The sequence below is a fragment of the Barbus barbus genome (assembly GCF_936440315.1).
Source record: "Barbus barbus genome assembly, chromosome: 13".
NCBI lineage: Eukaryota > Metazoa > Chordata > Actinopteri > Cypriniformes > Cyprinidae > Barbus > Barbus barbus.
In genome coordinates this window covers 394,081-413,522 of record NC_136741.1, presented here as the reverse complement: position 1 = coordinate 413,522, position 19,442 = coordinate 394,081, and the positions used below count along the sequence as shown (strand labels likewise).

General features: G+C 39.6%; 1 protein-coding gene across 8 annotated transcripts in view; it reads left to right on the top strand.

Annotated features, from left to right (window-relative positions):
* Nucleotides 1-19,442, top strand: part of rbfox2 (RNA binding fox-1 homolog 2) — a 44,363-nt gene that overhangs the window by 12,230 nt on the left and 12,691 nt on the right. For all 8 annotated transcript variants that reach the window (XR_013784974.1, XR_013784975.1, XR_013784976.1 and 5 more), the window contains exons 2-5: nt 9,983-10,177; nt 11,874-12,029; nt 12,254-12,307; nt 13,089-13,181. Coding sequence is in view for 5 of the 8 variants with exons in the window: in XM_079431501.1 (XP_079287627.1) it covers nt 9,983-10,177; nt 11,874-12,029; nt 12,254-12,307; nt 13,089-13,181 (498 nt within the window). In the remaining 3 variants the exon portion in view is untranslated. The remainder of the gene's footprint in view (nt 1-9,982; nt 10,178-11,873; nt 12,030-12,253; nt 12,308-13,088; nt 13,182-19,442) is intronic.

Sequence of the window (19,442 nt, the reverse complement as noted above, 5' to 3'; positions counted from 1 at the left end):
AGAGCTGGCCGTGGACAGTGAAGCTCTGTGATCCTGATGGAGGACGGCTGAAGTATGGAGAAGTATGCTGAACCCCACCCAGCGTTTGCCCTGCAGCGAGGGAGAGACGCTTACCTGTCAACTCATGATCTCACACGCTCGCTTTAGAAAGGAGAGCAGCTGCCTTTGTTGTGCATAGAAATATAGGCCTATATTCTCCCTTTTTGTTGACGTTAGAATATTGTTTTGGACATCTGATACACGCACACATCTAAATGAGGACAGATGCATGTTGTTTTTATATAAAGCTCACACAAAACCAAAAAGAACATGCAAAAAACCTGTAGCTTAGTAATAAACAAGTACTAGGGATGCATCAATGCTGAATTTCTGCACCGATACTAATAGCTGATTATTCAGAATAAGGTCTGAAAGAAATCAACTCATGCTGTAAACTATACAGGGAACCCTCTTATTTGTTACATTGCTGTAATATTAGTAGGGCTGGGGAAAAAAATACAGATTTCTCCATTTTAATCTATTCTCATTTTTACTAAATGATATTCACTCTTAAATCAGAAGAACTGATTAGTCTAGCCTGTTCTCAGTTAATGATCAGAGCATTGTAGCGCATCTCCCATCCAGTAAATTGCGATAAGCTTTGTGCTTCTGACAATTTTATTACAATATTCAAACAATAAATATTGTTTTGGCGCTGTTTAATGTGGAGTGACCGATCGCTGTAGCGCCTCAGTTCAAAAGAAGCAGCACTGAGCATCTCCTGCGCTTTAATACCAGTTACAGCATGAAATAAACACGAATGAACATCAAAGTCTCTTATAAGAAAGAGTACAACTTAACGAAATCCATTTTTGTCTTGTCATTTCTCCGTGTTTTAACCGTGGAAATATGTCAATATAACAGCTTGTAAACAATACGTCATGTAACGTAACCTTCAGTGTCCACGAACTCATTAGTCATCTAGAAAAATGAACTCTAGAGAGGAGCATTTTGCTAAATATATGCACCATAAAACATTCATATTTTATATATTTCAATATTTAATTTGAGTAAATCTGTCAAGTTATTTATGACAGACACCGTTTAATAGGGATGGGCGATATGGCCTAAAAAATGTATCACGATAATTTCAGGTATTTGTTGCGATAACAATGGCGATTTTATTTTTATATATTTATTATTATTATTATTATTATTATTTTCTTCTGTAAAATAGCAGATTGTTATGTTTAAGTTGTGTTCCAGTGACTGTGCTGAAAAACATCTCACAACAACAATTACACAATAATTCAAATCAATTACACGTTTAAAATGTAAACACAGATTCTGTATTTCTTTATACTCTCATGGGGCAAACAGCAAAAGTAACAATCACCAACCATGTCTTCAGTTGTGTTTCAAAGTTACAACAGAGTGCAACTGCAAATAAATCCTGATAAAGTAACAAACATGTTAAAGTAACCTGATAGAGTAAAGAAGTTCAGTGTGAAACAGTCAATGACGCACTCTTAGAATGTAAATATAATACGTATGTGGAACATCTCTTGTCCCATGGAACAAATTGTAAAAATAGTGCAAACACTGTATCAGAAAGTAACGATCCCAACTATGTCTTCAGATAGTTTACAAAATAGTGCAAAACGCAAGATCATAAATTAAAAAACGAATCAATCAATTAAATTTAGATACAGTGTAATTAAACTTTTAAACACTGAAATACTGTAGATGTAGAAATGAGGCTGACATGAACATGTCTGGTAGTGCAAGTTATATAACACGCAACTAGTGTGATTCAGTAGCTTTCAAAAAGAGAACGGGGCTCACACCTTAAGATTTTTGGTCAAGAAGACCAACATATTCACTGTAGCTGGTTTCAGAAGAGACCTTTGGCATGTCACTACAGTTCCAGCAGCGCTGAACACCCTGTACTTGTGGCCGGGATGCACAAGCACTTTTTCGCCAAACGACTGATGTTAGGGAAATTCACCTCATGTACCTTCCACCACGTAAGGGGATTGCTATAAATGCATCATTCATTCATTCATTCATTCATGCTTTCACCATCTGCAAGTGGCCCATGCTGGAAGTTGTTTAATTCAGCCTCAATTTTCTGTTTCAGAAAGGCTGGTCATCTCAGCAGCTGGTTTCTTGAAAAAACTTCCAAGACTCTTCTGCCTTTTAGATGCACTCTGAACTTCTTTTGTTGATTCAGCTGACGTTACAGGGGTAGCAGAGCCTGCATCACTTGGCATGACAGAAAGGGATTCCACCTCTCTGACTACTCTGGCTTTGATGACCAGGATCTCTTCTCGACTCGTATACTGAGTGCGGAAGCGCGGATCAAGAATTGTTGCCATGTTGATCAGTTCCTGAACCTCTAGGTCACCATATTTGGTGTTCATGTCGTCCAGTATTGAACTTTTAATTGTCTCGGTGAGATCTGTGTCTTCATCTTTCCCCTGCAGCAGCTCACTGTTGAATAGGTGAAGAGTAGGCTTCAAGCATGACACTGTGACATAGTTTTCAGAAGAGAGGGCATCTGTAAAATCAAGAAGAGGCCCAAGTGCCTTACTGACAGAGTCTAGGACATCAATATCCTGCCAAGTAGGCACCAGATGCCTGGTTGACCTGTCAGCATGTCTTGTGTAAAGGCCTTCTCTTGCTAAAGTATCCGCTGAATCTTCTGCCTCTGTCAATCCTGGTATCCCTCATGCTTCTCTCTGCAAAACAACAACAACTATTTGTTTATTTTTATGTATTTATTTATGTTTCTTTTGCACAAGAATAATATAAATACAATAAAAAAACAAACGAAAACAGAAAAGTTAAAATTCAATTAAAATTAAAATAATAGATGAAACTTAAAAAAAACTTTTTTTTTTACATTTAATATTAAATGCACATAATATATACATATTAGCTAATGCATTACTGTTCAAAATACTGCATATAGTTACATTACTGATGCAGAAACAAATACTTAACAAATACAGTAAATATTAAGCTCATGTTTGCTCCGTGTGCATGCATTAAATATACTGACACTAAGAGAGAGAGTGAACTTACCAATAGCAGTGTGTAGACAATGGCCAAAGCAAGACGGTCTTGTCCACATGTTTAGAGGGACTGCTTTTACTATATTGGCCCCGCTGTCCGTTGTTAGGCACACCTGTTTCTCCTCGTCTACATTCCATTCTTGAAGAAACTGCTTCAAGCTACTCTCGATGTGTTCACCCGTGTGGCCATCTGGGAAAAAACGTGTCTGGATGCAACAGCTGTTCAAACTCCAGTCACTCGTTATGTAGTGGACCGTAAGGCTAATGTACGGCTCAGTCGCTCTGCTACTCCACATGTCTGCAGTTGAAGCATAAAAATCCGCCGTAGACGGTGCTGTTTGTACCCTACCACGGCACTCTTTATACATCACTGGTAGGGCTGTTTTGGAAAAGTACTTCCTTGAAGGCATGTTGCGTCTTGGGGCCAGTTTATGGATCATTCGCTTGAATCTTTTTCGACAGTTTGGAATGGCAACATGTATTTTGCCAAACAAAACGCTACTGCTTCTGTCAATTTGTTCCATCGTTTACTTTGCTTATCATAAGGGACACAATTAGCAAATGCGCTGGCAATTTTTGGAATGTTCTTACCCCTAGGTCCACTTGTAGCTGGTGCCTCCATTGCCTCGCGAATCTTCGAGCTTTCCTCGTACTCTGGTTTGTGTTTCAGATGGTGGAACAAATTGGACGTGTTTCCACTCTTTCTAACCACTGTTTTTCTGCAAACCTTGCATATTACGGTAGTTTGCTCTGCATCTGATTTTCTGTAACCAAACCAGTTCCAAATTGTGGAGGTAGCTCCTCGCTTAACAACAAGCTCCTCCTCAGCCTCACGTCCGCCTTCCGCCATGCTTGTTTCCACTCCGCACGTGAACAGCGAATCGGGCGCGCACGAAACCGTCATCAACTACACTTATCGTTATTATCGCGAGGAGACACATTTGTATCGTGAGGAGAATATTCAACGGTATATTGCAAACGATAAGATATCACCCATCCCTACCATTTTAATTGTTTATATTTCAAAAAACAGATTAGAGTAGGAATATAATTATGTAATTGTAAAGTTATATTATTATTACTTTATAATAAAACTTTGAGTGTTTTTATACAAATCAGTTAATTTTAACCTTAAAGCTGCAGTTCGTAACTTTTGTTTGTTAAAAATGATCCGAAATCAATATTTGAGCAAGTACATAACCAGCCAGTGTTCAAAACTATCTCCTTACTTTAGCCCGATTCACAACGGTTAGCTTATAGTCATGTTTTCTGATTTGAGTGGTACAGGTAGGAGTTCCCGGGAAATTGGAGCATGGCACTGCGTCATTACGTCACGTCTGTAAACATAGAGAAGTTTTCCCGGCTAGTAGCTATATTGCGTGTGAGGATCCTGCAGATGACGGATCGTTTATAGCCTTTTCTCACAGCAGCTGGACTAATTAAACTTATTTTGATGAAACGTGACTGAAATGAAATAATATTCCAGTTTTAAATATGCATCTGATTACAGATATACACGTGGGATTGATTTTTAATTCAAACATATATATATTTAATTATATATTACACTATATATAGACATTATTTAATAAACTTTGAACACTTTCCTGAGGTAAATGCAATATAAAGTATGATATTGATCACAATTCCGCGGTTGATTTACTGATGGCCTGGTTATATGTACTGTACTGTACCTTCTAATGTTCATTCATGTTTATGACACGCTATATTTCATGTTCATGTTTAATGCACTCGGCTCTGCCGCTTGAACTATAGTGATCTGTCACGGCACGTTTGAGAGCTTCAAAACCGCATCCTGGCAACCCTGGCTTGAACTATGGGTGATTCATTGGGTCAAATAGAGATTGTTACTTCGACAGCCCATTTTCTTCAGTTGCAATCTGATGACTATTTTTCTGATTCCTTTTGATTGACAGGATATATTGAACCCTGATCGTCAGCTGTTTTGAACAATCGTCCGATGGTGCTTTTATCAGTCGATATCGATTATTGGCTGATACATCAGTGTATCCTCGTAAAAACAATGCAAACTCAGCTGACATGCAGCATAGCATCCATTACTGCAAGTAGTCCTTTAGGTTTAAAGTAACACTTACGTCTGACGTATAACTAGGGTTGGATATCGTTTGAATTTGATCAATTCTGATTCTGCTTATTGATTCTGATTCTTATCGATTCCAATGTGGTTAAAAAAAGAAGTCATACATTTAGATATCTCACACATTTGTTGTCTCTTTTTGCAAAACATTGAATTGCTACTGAGCACCGTGAACACAAATCAGCCAACTACATAAAAACTGGATAAAGAGCTGTTTGTGTGCAAAATAGTGCTGCAAGATTCTGGATAAACAGACTTTTGTTGTAGTTCTCTCTCAATTCTGAAGGAAAAATATCAGACAACTAAACAAAATCTCAAATGCAATGCTTCAGTGACTCACTCAAGATTTACCGCTTTCATTACTGGATGAATCAGTGTTTCTGAATGAATCTCTTGAATTAATGATTCAAAGACAAATACATTTTTAACAGCTCCTTTTCGCCACCTAAATAAATAGGGATGCGCACACTGGAATTGATGGGTGGAATTGAAATTAAAATTTTACAACAAGTATCCAATTCCTGACCTTAAGTATCTGATTCTGTATTTGGAATTGATTTTTGATTCCCCAACCCTACGTATAACAGATATCTTTATATATACACACACAATAAATGTGACGTAACTGTCCTTAAATCAGTTTTCTTGGCTCAATCGTCACATGTAGGGATGACACCAGAAAAGATCCTTCACCTAGAAAAGATTTAGACATATGCCCATTGCTGCTGATGGACGGCGTTACTGTAAATGCGTTTATCTGCATCACAGACGACCCTGCAATACTGCTTCAGTTGTGTTTAACCTAGAATATTTAAAGAAATCAAACACTCGTCAGATCCACACGTGATGCTATTAATGACATCAACACAAGCGGTTCATGCTGAGGAGAGGGTAACATGAGACGAAACGCAATATAAACTGGACAGAGACGTCAGTCATGCAGCTTGTTTGCTTTTCTTGGGCTGGTTTCTCGGTGTGAGAGTTCAGAGCTCGCGTTCCACACAAACCGGACGAATGTGTGTCTGTCGGTGAAGAGCTCCGGAGTCTTTAATGAGTTTGTGTGTGTTGAGCAAAGGAGCAGTCCTCTGTCCAAACTAGATCAGCTCGTTTCCGTGGGTTGTACTTATGCTGAGGGTGGAGTGTGTGAGAGACAAACATTCACACTCACTCGTGTGTGTGTGTGTGTTCTCTCAAACACCAGCATTTATCTGGGCCGTTCTGGACCCAGAAACCTTTGGACCCACGCTGGGTGCTGCTGGACTCTGATTGGTCAGGGAGGAACGGATGGACACGCCCTCTGAAGAGAGCGAGAGGCCTGAGGTCAGGATCCAGCTGACCAATCAGAGCGTCTGTGGGCGGGTCAGCCGTGTGTGTCAGGATCTGTGAGTGCTGGGAGTAAAACACATGCTCCAGTTCTGCGATTTGACCAATGATAAACACTTTTAAAGAAGGTCAGTTCACTCAATGGCCGTCTTGGTACCACCTTGGATTTCCAGTATTCCAATACTCTAGTGTAATTTAATGTTATGTACTATTAATGTAAATATTAATATTTAGAATGAGCTTTTTGTGTTCACACATCATGGTTCTGTGTGTAACGCCTCGCTGAAGTGTTCTGATGTAATGACTCTAGTAAAAAAAAAAGTAATATTTAAAATACATTTCATACTAAGTATAGTTAAAATCTATTAACATATTCAACAGATAACTCGAGACGTACTGATTTAAAAATCATAATTAAACTTTATTTGGCATGCTACTTGTGCACAATGCACTTTTTAATATTAAGTCTAAAATGTGTCACTTTTGATGAGAATTGTATGATCTTTGAATAATATTGGTCTTTAAATGCTAAATATTTAAAGTGTGCTTGCAATAGTTCCACTTTAGCTCAATCAGATATATGAAGCTTCAGCACAAAGTGCTTTAAAACACATGCAAATAGTGTAGTTTTGTGATTGTGAATAAGTGCAGTGTCCCGTGAGAGTAGCTCTACGGCTGAGCTAACACTGATGTGAATGCATGTGTTGTACAGTATATAGAGACGGCGGCGTCAGAGCTGCAGCTGACAGAATGTGTGCTGTAGCACGATACTATATTTCTTCAAAAGCAGATCATGGAGACATTTATATCGTCCACGATCAAAAATCGTCATATCGCACACCTCTAATTGCAGGGCATTTTATTAAGTACATAAATATGAAAGTGTATTTTTAGTAAACTTTGCATGAAATGTATTTGAAGTACATTTAAGTGTATGTATTTTTGGTGTGGTCAGGAGTGACTGTGTTAGCTAATGGTCAGAGCGGCAGTCGCTGCGTTAGACCGATGCCAGCTGACCCGTAACTAAAGCTGAAGTGTTTAGAAGGCCTCGCTCGGCTGAACACATGCTCACAGCGCTGAGACAACTCTCTGATCATAATCAGACAGATTCATAAAGACCTGAAGCCCATCGTTTCAGAAATAGATGAGCTGCGGTGAATCTCCGTCTCTGTGAGTGACGCACCACCGATTGATTCTTGTCAACGGTCCAACACCATCCATGCAGTGCAAATACAATCACGCAAAAATGAACACGCAAGTGTGAGTCGGGGAGATTTCTGTGTCTTAAACTGTAACATTTACAAACAACAACATCTGAAACTCAATCTTCATCAAGACTGTAACGGAGTGTGTGCATTCAGTGCTTCCGGCTGATGTTTGAGAGGCTGATTCATGATGATTTGGGACAGTAATAATTGTATCGAGGCGCCGTAAATGAGTGTTACTGCTGCTGGATTCTGAAATGTCTCTCATTAATGTTCCTTGCGGTTGATGGAAAGATCTCAGAGCTATAAATACCAGGCTGTGTCTCTCTCTCTCTCTCTCTCTCTCTCTCTCTCTCTCTCTCTCTCTCTCTCTCTCTTCTCGCGGTCATGTGTGTGTGTGTGTGTGTCTCTCTCTCTGTTCTTTTCCCGCTGCCATGTAGGGAAGTGATGCTGGAGGAGGAATGCACACTTGACAGAACAGTGTTTTCCCCTGTCTCTCTCTCTCCATGTCTCTCTCTCTCTCGTAGAAACGCGGGATGAGTCTCAGTCGGTTTGTTTCTCTCTTCAGTGATGCGACGTGTATTTCTCTCATAGATCATCAGTTCAGCTCAGAATCTCTTCAAAGGAGTCTCATCACTGGCTGAATCTCATGAAAACACAGTTCACCACAAAATCATTTTACAAATTTGCATCTGAAAATGAAGCCTTTTTTACTTTAAGCACATTCTGATCCCCAGTTCTCACTGGTAAAACTCAACTTCATTACTGTAATACAATAATAATAATTCAAGAATCGGCATCTCTTCCATCTTTACTTGACCCTCTAACTCTAGCTGGGGTGGGCTAAGATGGTTTTAAGAAATGCCCCAAATATTTTTATTACCATGTCTTGTGCACATCTAGATTGAGTTTATGCATTAAAATAATTTCTATTAAACCAGCACTTAAACGACAAAATGCAGCTGCTTCCAGTATCTGTTATCTTACTGTAGGCTATAAATTCATTATACTGATCTCACCGTCTGTCAGAATTAGATTATTGTTACTGTACAGCAATAAATATAGATTTTTAATTATGGTATTATATGTGCAGACTTTCTAGGACACATGTATTTAGAGTGATTCAAACTTAGTGTCAGGGCAAAAAAAATCAACAACTTAAATATGACAAGAAGTTAATATTAACTGATTTAAAATGTAGAGAATATATGGTTATATATGAATATATTTTGCTCTATTTCATGAAAGCGGTTCTAATCAAAGCCATGTTGTGCGTCTCTGCACACAGTAGTGTTTCGTTCCTGAATGCGTATGAACGCGCTGAATCGGTGATTCACTGACCTAATCATAAAAACAGTTTCTTTGTTTCTGAATGAATCGGCTGAATAAATGACTCAACTACTCCGTCATTAGGACAGTTGCTTGCTGCCACCTATTGGCTACTGGAAATTTGTCTCATTTTAAAGTTTTATAAAAAAAAAAAAATTCTATCATTTCATATTTCTGTGTTCTAAATTTTATATAATATAATATTATTTATACAACTTATAATTGCAAATTATAATTAGTTATACTTGTCGTCTTTTAAAAATGATGCCACTTGGCTAATGTTAGTTTCAGCATGGCCTATTTTATTTGAAGTGCATCCCATGTGTTCTGATGCATGCATCTCTGGGCCACTCTCCCTGGAACCGTCCCTGCATGCTAGCATTTGTCACTTTGTCTCAATATGAGGATTTTTTTTTTTTTTTGTATAATATCATGGGTAATAATGGCACAAAGTTAAAAAAAATGGCTATTTTCTTTATGCAAAAAATTTTTTTTTACCCTTGTGAAATCAAATTTCTGCATGTGTTTTTGTGGGATTCACATGAATCAGTCATCATTAACGTGATGTTTAACCATCATCAGGATGGTGTTTTGTAGCTGATCAGAAGCTCGTCTGCTGTGCTGGCGTGTGTGTCGGAGGATTGTGCGTTAAATTATGCACGAGGCCCTCATTAATATTGAACAGCTGCCCGAGTCTGCTTGTCACCAGAAAGAGAGAAATGTAATATCTCTGGCTTTTAGTGGCGTCATCTGTGAGAGGAATGCATTACTGTCTGTCTCTCTCTCTCTCTCTCTCTCTCTCTCTCGCTCTCTCTCTCTCCATTCCGGTTGATTTCACTTTTCCTCTGTTTTCGCTCTCATGGCTGTGGCTCTTTTAAGTGAGCTGTTTTTCCGTTCTTGGTCGGAGCGGTCGATTAACCCTGGTCGGTGTGTCTGTGTGTGATCTGCAGGGTTCACAGGACACGATGGGCGCTCCGGAGGGCGTGGTGGCTCCGTTCTCCTCCTTCGCTCCTCCTCCTCCGCCACCTCCTCCTCAGAACGGCCTGGCGCTGGAGTTCGGGGCCGGCAGCATTTACCCCGCAGGGGGCCAAACGGAGGTCCCGGCAGGAGTCAGCAGCACCTCCTCCTCCAACCCCAGCGCTCAAGTAAGTGCTGAAGCTCCTCGAGCAGATGGTGACGTCTGATCGCTCGCACCGTTTGAGCAGCTGGAACAACAAACGTGTCGAACGACTTCCCTCCGCGCGAATCATCTCAAGCCACTGTGATCTGTGTCGTCACTCGTGTGTGTTTTGTGGAGTCGTAAGACCTGTCTCTAAATTCAAATTTAAGGTTTTGCCACGATTTTATTCTTTAGAAATCGATAAATCGTGATTTTTTTTTTTTTTTATATTAATATTACCAAACATTAGAATTAGACACTTTGACAATATGCCATTGATTACAGTAAAGATAAAAGGATGATGAACCGCTCGTATCGCTAGTGCCATTCACACAGAATGCGCTTTTGTGCTGATAAAGATGCGACGCAGCAGTGGAAGAGGAAAAACATGCAAGAAGATGGGAGTGAACTTCTTTTATCTTGAGCGGCGTGTTTTTAGATGCTGTTTCATGCAAGAGACACGAGCGCAGCAGTCAAACACGTCCATGTTTACACAACAAACAACAGAAAAACAGCGCAATCGAATAAAAAACCTGCGCAGAACTGCTGCTGCGTGTCTGATATCTGATGTTTGCATCACGGAGACAGACTCAAAGCTGCTGTTCATTGTTTTTACTGAACATTTATGGTTAATAATAGTCTATTTGTGTTATAAACGGTGGCCGAGAGAGCTCAACGCTCTCAATTTGACAACACACTCGCTACAAATGCTCACAACACAACCAAGTAAAGAAATGCACTGCAAATAAAATCTTTATTTGGTTGTGTCGTGAGCATTTGTAGTGAGTGTGTTGTCAAATTGAGGAAGATGTTTTCTTAATTTGCAGGTGTTTTTTCTATTTGCATGTGTTTTCTGAAGTTGCAGCGCTTTGAGCTCTCTCAGCCACCGTAGTTATACCTTCAGTCATTTTGAAACTTAATTACCTTGATTTTTAAGGGTTTTTTAAAGTATTTTCCTCGTATTATTTCTGAACATATGTGACCCTGGGCCACAAAACCAGTCATATGGGTCAATTTTTCAAAATACAAAAATGAAAGCTGAATAATTAATCTTTCCATTGATGTATGGTTTGTTATGAGAGGACAATATTTGTCTGAGATACAACTATTAGAAAATCTGGAATCTGAGGGAGCAAAAAAATCTAAATATTGAGAAAATCTCCTTTAAAGTTGTTCAAATGAAGTTCTTAGCAATGCATATTACTAATCAAAAATGAGGTTTTGATATATTTACAGCAGGAATATATACTAAATATCTTCATGGAACATGATCTTAATATCCTAATGATTTTCGGCATAAAAGAGAAATGTATAATTGTGATCCATATAATGTATTGTTGTCTATTGCTACAGATATACCTGTGTTACTCATGACTGCTTCTGTGCTGCAGGGACACATTTAATATGTATAAAATAAGTTTGTAGAAGATGTATTTGTAGTTCATGCGTCTTTTCTGTAAAGATATTTAACAAGTGATTTGTTGAACATGTTGACAGCTTCATGTGTGCTGCACTTAGAATAGAATTTTCTTTAACTATACAGGGTTAATAAATAAAGTTACTTGAATCACGTTGGAGTTAAATTTTCAAGTTGACTAGTTAAAAATCGTGAAAAATTGAGAATCGGTCAAACGTTCTGAAAACATGGCGATTGTAAAGTTTTGCTTCTCTCTGTGTCTCAGCTGTCAGACGGATCTCCTCAGGCAGAAGGTCAGTGTGTTTCCGCCGGCGGATCCGGCAGCGACGAGTCCTCCGAGGCCAAAGGAACCCCGAAACGGCTCCACGTTTCCAACATCCCCTTCCGCTTCAGAGACCCAGACCTGCGGCAGATGTTCGGGGTACTACAGGCTTTATAGGCTTCAGGGTTTATTCATCAGATGATTTTAGAAACGACAAACAGTGACGTGTTTAAGGGCCAATTCTGCCCCCTGGTGACAAGATTATAACACCTTAAACGACTGTTGTAAATGCAGCTCAGTTTGTAGGCGTTACGCAAACAGCAGTTGGTTTGTTTATGTTGAGCGTTCTCTCTCCTTCTGTGTGTGTGTGTGTGTGTTTTTAGCAATTTGGAAAGATTCTGGATGTGGAGATCATTTTCAATGAGAGGGGCTCAAAGGTAAGAAACCGTTTTGAAATCATGCATTTGATTTTAATCTGATTAAATGTTATTGTTAGACTAAAGTAACAGTTCACCCCCCAAAAAACAATCATTTAATTTACTGTGATTGAGTGTGACAGCAGATGATGTCAGATGGTGATTTGTGCTGCTAATAGGGGTGTGCGATGATATCATAATTGTTTTAATGATGTGTGATTTGACATCAAGTATATCGCAAAAATCGAACCCACCAGTGCACGCATACATTACGTGATGAAGTCTAGTACGTTAGTATTCAGATTTTGACTCAAGATGATGCACACTTTTAGAAAAAATGGGTTTATAAAGGTAAAAATGCCCATAAAAGGTAAAAAGCAATTTACACGTATTGGAAAAGATTAATTTCTATCACTGCTATGAACGGACCTCCACACAGAATATTTAGGTGTCAATTAATACAATGTGACTCGTGTCAACAGTGACCAGGGATCGTGAAGCTCCAAAAAACCATAAAAGCCCCGTATAAGTTGACTGGTGTGTATTCCAGGTCTTCTGAAGTCATATGAAGTTTTTGTGTGAGAAACACGCTGAAGCTGAAGCTCATGTGCGTTCAGAAGTACTGAGATGAACACAAGTCTTTAGATCGGTTCCTCACTCAGAATCTGATCTGTCGGGGTCTTGACAAACTTTCTGCTGCACATCTCCTTTCTTGGAGCACTTTGGGGTGAATTGTTCCTTTAAGCAGGATGAGTTTCGGAGGTCAGACTCTTCATGTCTGTTCCTCTCTGTCGTGGTCCAGGGTTTTGGTTTTGTGACGTTTGAGACCAGTGCAGATGCAGAGAAAGCACGAGAGCATCTCCACGGAACCATCGTGGAGGGACGGAAGATCGAGGTGAGTCTGTCTTTCTCTCTCTTTCTCCTTCTGATGCTCCCATTTCACACCTTTACTGACCAAACATGTCCTGGAACTGCTTAAGATGCTCAGCTGTGTGTGTGTGTGTGTTGCATTATGGGAAGTGTGTGTGTGAGCTTAGCAATGCATGGTTGCATCTCTACTGCAGTCCACCTTAGACTCTGAGTTTTTCTCTGTTTCTCGGCTGTTTTTTGGATTGGTTGTTGTCTGGCTGAGTGTTGGTTTTTAACAGCATGTGGTTATTTACCCTTTAAGTTGATCGATCTGTTTTGTACTGAGCATGCTCACAGTTAGCCAATCACGTGCGTGCATTTGATGCAGTCTCTGTTTCTCCTGGTTTGAATGGCTTTTTTGTTCGTAAAACATTTGCTTGGATCCTTACGATACACGAGGACTGACGATTCGGAATGCTTTCACAACTTTGGTGTTGTACCTTTATTACGGCATTCGTGTGCATTCTGTGAGAAAACGGCTCACTTTCAGATGCTTGTGTTCTTGTTGTTTTTAGTGCATTTGTAGATTGTTCTGTGAATCTGGGAGATGAGATGAAGCTTGTTGCTTGCCGTGTGTGTGCATGGAGCGGTGTGTGTTTCCCCTCGTGAGGCCAGCGTGTTGCAGTGCTGGTTTCTGGGTGTTTTATAGTTCTTGAACTCCTGCATGACCTCTGAGACGCTGCCTGTGTTTGTCTCTCAGACGGGGGGGAATAGTTCCTTTTCATTTTTTAATCCTCTTTTTTTTTGTCACTTTAAGGCTGTAATCCCAAGTGAAGTCATTTTTATTTCTAAATTAATCGGGACGTTTGTTTTAGGACTAAGTGTGTAGATCAGGGGTGTCAAACTCATTTTAGGTCAAAGGTTAAATTGCACAGAACTGAGTCATGTGGGCCGAATGTTTTCTGTTTTTAATGACCGTCGCCCAGTGCTGTGTAACTGACCGCTCGTGTTAGTAAAGCTGCGCTCGATCGGTCTCTACCACTGTGATTATAAATGAATACAGTAATTCACATCCATCTTTCACATGGTAAGTATCTGTTTATTATGGGGATAATATACAGTCAGCTGGCCATTATTATAAAAGCCACTTCAGTGCCATACGAGACTCCTGATCATACTTTACATTATTATCCCTTAATAAATCAGGTCTGCAGTGAAATAAAAGGCATTTATTCCATTCAGACTCCTTATTAATTTAAGCAGACAACATTTTTAAATATAGTTTTTTGTTAATTGTATGACACTTATTTGTTCTTATGAAGATAGCATTAAAAAAAAGGACAACTGCTAATTAGAGAAAATAAATCCGAATTGAGGAGACAATAAATTTATTTATTTTTTATAAAACGTATTGATGTATTTGTCATCCAGATTAAATTTCCAACATGCACATTTTAGCTGCATGCAATTACTTGCGCAACACGACACACGCAAGCGTTCATATGTAGGCCTGTTGCAATAATCACTATATCAACTTAATGCGCAATATATGTACATAACCTCAATAAATTTTTGTGATGCAATATGTTGGCCATTATATTTACAACTCAAATTCTGGAAATGTTAGGACGTTTTTTAAATTTGAATAAAATTAAATCTAAAAGACTTTCAAATCACATGAGCCAATATTTTATTCACTATAGAATGTAGAGAACATAAAAAAATGTTTAAATGGAGAAATGTTGCAGTTATCCACTAAATGAGCTCATTTCAAAATTGATGCCTGCTACAGGTCTCCAAAAAGTTGGCATGGGGGCAACAAAGGGCTGAAAAAGCAAGACATTTTACAAAGATTCAGCTGGGAGAACATCTAGCAACTATTTAAGTTTATTGACATCAGGTCTGTAACATGGTTATAAAAGAGATGTCTTAGAGAGGCAGAGTCTCTCAGAAGATGGGCAGAGGCTCTTCAATCTGTGAAAGGGTGCGTAAAAAGATTGTGGAATACTTTAAAAACAACATTCCTCAACATCAAATTGCAAGGCTTTGCATATCTCATCATCTACAGTGCATAACATCATCAAAAGATTCAGAGAAACTGGTGAAGAATCTCTGTGCGTAAGGGACAAGGCCGAAGACCTTTGTTGGATGCCCGTGGTCTTCGAGCCCTCAGACGACACTGCATCACTCATCGGCATTATTCTGTCATTGACATTACTAAATGGGCCCAGGAATACTTCCAGAAACCACTGTCGGTAAACACAATCCGCCGTGCCATCTGTAGATGCCAACTAAAGCTCAATCATGCAAGGCTCATTTAAAATGGACTGTTTCAAAGTGGAAAAGTGTTCTATGGTCAGATGAGTCCAAATTTAACATTCTTGTTGAAAATCACGGACGCCGTGTCCTCCGGGCTAAAGAGGAGGGAGACCTTCCAGCGTGTTATCAGCTTTCAGTTCAAAAGCCAGCATCTCTGATGGTATGGGGGTGCATAAGTGCATACGGTATGGGCAGCTTGCATGTTTTGGAAAGCACTATGAATGCTGAAAGGTGTATATGAAGGTTTTAGAGCAACATATGCTCCCCTCCAGATGACGTGTATTTCAGCAGGACAATGCAAAACCACATACTGCAGCTATTACAGCAGCATTGCTTCGTAGTAGAATAGTCCGGGTACTGAATTGGCCTGCAGTCCAGATCTTTCACCTATAGAGAACATTTGGCGCATCATTAAATGAAAAATACGTCAAAGACGACCACAAACTCTTCAGCAGCTGGAAACCTATATCAGGCAAGAATGGGACCAAATTCCAGCAACAAAACTCCAGAAACTCATAACCTCGATGCCCATGCTACACCATGGTAAACATGCCCCCGTCCCAACTATTTTGAGGCCTGTAGCAGGCATCAAATTTTAAATAAGCTCATTTTGTGCATAAAATTTTAATTTCTCAGTTTAAACATTTGTTCTCTGTTCTATTGTGAAATAAAATATTTGCTCATGTGATTTGAAATTCTTTTAGTTTTAACTTTATTCAAATGTAAAAAATGTCCCAAGATTTCCGGAATTTGGGTTGTATATAAAAATTAATGTCACCATGTTTTTTGCATTCCACTTGCGCCTGTGTCATAACGTGGTGTAGTCATGAGGTGCTAGTTCACTTTTTTTTTTAAAGTTTCATCTGCAGATATGGCCTTGTTTAGGGATCTGTGCCTTTGTGCATCTGACGGCTAAGTAGTGTGTGTTTTTCAGCAATAGTGTGCACCCTTAATTTACAGAGAAAAGAAGGTCAGGGAAAAAACTGTAGATGGAAAAATCTCCATACAAGTTCTTTGTGCATTTTTCTTTTTTCTACTTGCTAGTTTATATTATAGTAAATGTTTATTTACAATTTTTTTCAAGATTTTTAATCTTTTATTTTGATACTTAATTTCCGTGATCTAAATATTCTTAAGAATTAAAAGTTTGTCACTTGAAAGTGTGTAGCCCTTCTTGCATTATGCTGTTATATTATGATTATATATTAAGTGGCATAAAATGGTCTTAAAATGACGACAATATCGCTTATCGCAATTATTAACGGGGCAATATATCGCACAAGAAAAAGTTATGGTGACAGGCCTATCATATGTTCTGCTTAATTAGTGAAGGTGTTTGGCACCCCTGGTGTAGATGCATGATGCTGCACCGATGCTCTGTAGCGCCCCCCGGTGGCCGTGGCTGTTTGTGCATGGGAGCGCAGCGACGAGAGCTTGATTTGGGTTTGCATGAGTCTGATCGCTTAGGCCGTCAGATTCATCGGAAAGCAGGAAAAGCGGGTTTAATCTGGGCAGCAGCACTTTATAACCGAATCAGTTTCATTTCATTTGCTTTTTGAATGCCATTGTTTTCACTGTCAGATTTGAATAATTTGAACAGAAGTTGAATTATCTGCCATGATATTATTATGTTGTATGTAAATGACACCCTAATGTTTGTTTGTTTTCTGGAGAGCAGATTTGTGGAGAGAGCGATGCGCAATCATCAAGCTCTTCACTCCTCTCTCTCTCTCTCTCTCTCTCTCTCTCTCTCTCTCCCTGGCCAGTCTGTCTGTCCAGCTCTGCACTCTCACTGTGTTTCCTGTCCGTTGCATCACTTCCTGTCCCTGTGTCTATTTCTGACGCCTCTGATGTCACTGTCTAGGCCCCTCCCCTGAGTGATGTCATTAGCTCGGCATGTTAGCCTCTCACTAACTGCTCTCTAGACGTACGTCCATGTCCACTCGCTTCTCCTTTGGCCCGTAGCTCCAGCTTTGACTCGGTCGCAGTGCTGCATTTCCACTCCCATCAATTCTACGAGTGTGTGTGTGTGTGTTGAGTTCCTCTAATCATTCGTCCCTTTCTCCTCCTCCTCTATGACACAGATGAATGCGGCTGCTCTTTAGCGCTCCTACAGACAGATTTGATCACCCGAAGATTGTCTTGTTGTGTGTGAATGTCTGCCTCAGAATTTCCCCTCTCTCTGAATTTGAGTTCCTCTCTGGACGTTGCTTTGTTTTTCTTTCCTCTCCTCCTCCTTCTCTCTGGTTGTTCACTCATTCTTTGCATTGTTTTTGTTGGTTTCTCTTGGGTTTGTTTTTCTCTTCTTGTTTATTTTCTCCTTTTCCTTTCTGTTCCCTTGACGATTTCTGTGTGTTGTTGTTGTTGTCAGTCTCCACGGTAACTGCTCGCGTGTCGTCACGCCGTTTCCTGGCTCATGGTAAGTTTGTGTCTGTACGGCTTCATCCCTGATCAATCCCACCAACTCAAACCCCTGAGATCTAAACTCAGCCCTCCCCAGCTTTACAAACTGTGGTCTTTCGCTCTTTTGCACTGATTAGCTTGTTATTTTCGGAGGGAACAGAGATGCGTTAGAGCCTTCGCGGAGACGACGGCAGCCCTCGTCCTCGTTGCGAAGTTTGGCCGAACGCATCCTCCGTCTGTTCGCGGCTAGCGCAGTCGCATCTCCTCCCTGAGGTCTGTTCTGATACACTGTTCATCAGAGGCATGGGGGAAAGAGCTTTATGAAATCATCATCATGTCTATTATAGTCGCTAAGGACCACAGATACTGACAGAAATGATATTCCCTCCCTGGCGCTCGCCATTGCTCCTCCTTTCTCATCGCTCTCATGATCATTAACACTTTCCCACGCACTGACACGGCTGACGAGACCGTCACACTAAACCCCTCCATCTCTCTTCTCCTCCACATCATCCATCCATCCATCCATCCATCATCCGTTTCTCTCTCCTGTGGTTCTGATGAGCTCTCGTTAGGGCTGGGCGTCATGACCAGAGTCTCGCATCACGCTAACCGTATGTATTGTTTATAACACAGGTTATTTTGTCCTGGAACTTCAATGAGTTTTTTTTTATAAGCATGTGCCTGTGAATTTTCCTCTCTTTTCATCAAAATATCAGATCTTTTAACAGCTGAATGAACAGAAACAGCTTCACAGGATGTGATCAGAATAGAGCCGGTTGCACCAGCTGTGCACAAGTTACAATGTATCCTAGCTGCACCACAAAAATACAACTTGCACATTGCTAAATATGTTTTGTGCTGTACATTTAGCTGAAACATAAGCACTAAATATTTACAGTAGCATCTTGCCAAGTAATAACTGGAATAAAATGGTAGATTGCATCAATAATCTACAAACGTCAGTCCTTTAGATGCATATGAGGATGTTGATATGCACATTTTAAGAGAGAACATTATGGAGGGAAAAAAATCTTTTTTTAGTGGCTCTTCAACACGAACCCAATCTAAACTGTGCCTCCGTGTGCATCCTCATGTTAATTTTACTTATTTGTATAGCGCGTTACACAATGCAAATTGTTTCAAAGCAGCAGAAAATTGTGATGTTAATATCTTCATATTCTTACATTTGTAAATGTATTTTACATTTTGCGTTGATATAAACAATCAAGCAGGTGAGATTTGCTATGTAGTATATATCGCTGTACACATGTTTCTGCATCAGTATTTTATTGCTCATTGATTTCAAATACAGTTTCTGAATGTCATTTACATATTAAGTAGCTATTATTTAATGATTACATGTCATTTCAGTGGAAACATTTTTACCGTTAGTTAGAAATTAATAGAATAAACTGAAATTCACAGCATATTTCAACAACTTCTCACATCTGTGTCCCTGCAGCACAAAAGCAGTCATGAGTAACACAGGTATATTTGTAGCAATAGACAACAATACATTGTATGGATCAAAATTATACATTTCTCTTTTATGACAAAAATCATTAGGATATTAAGATCATGT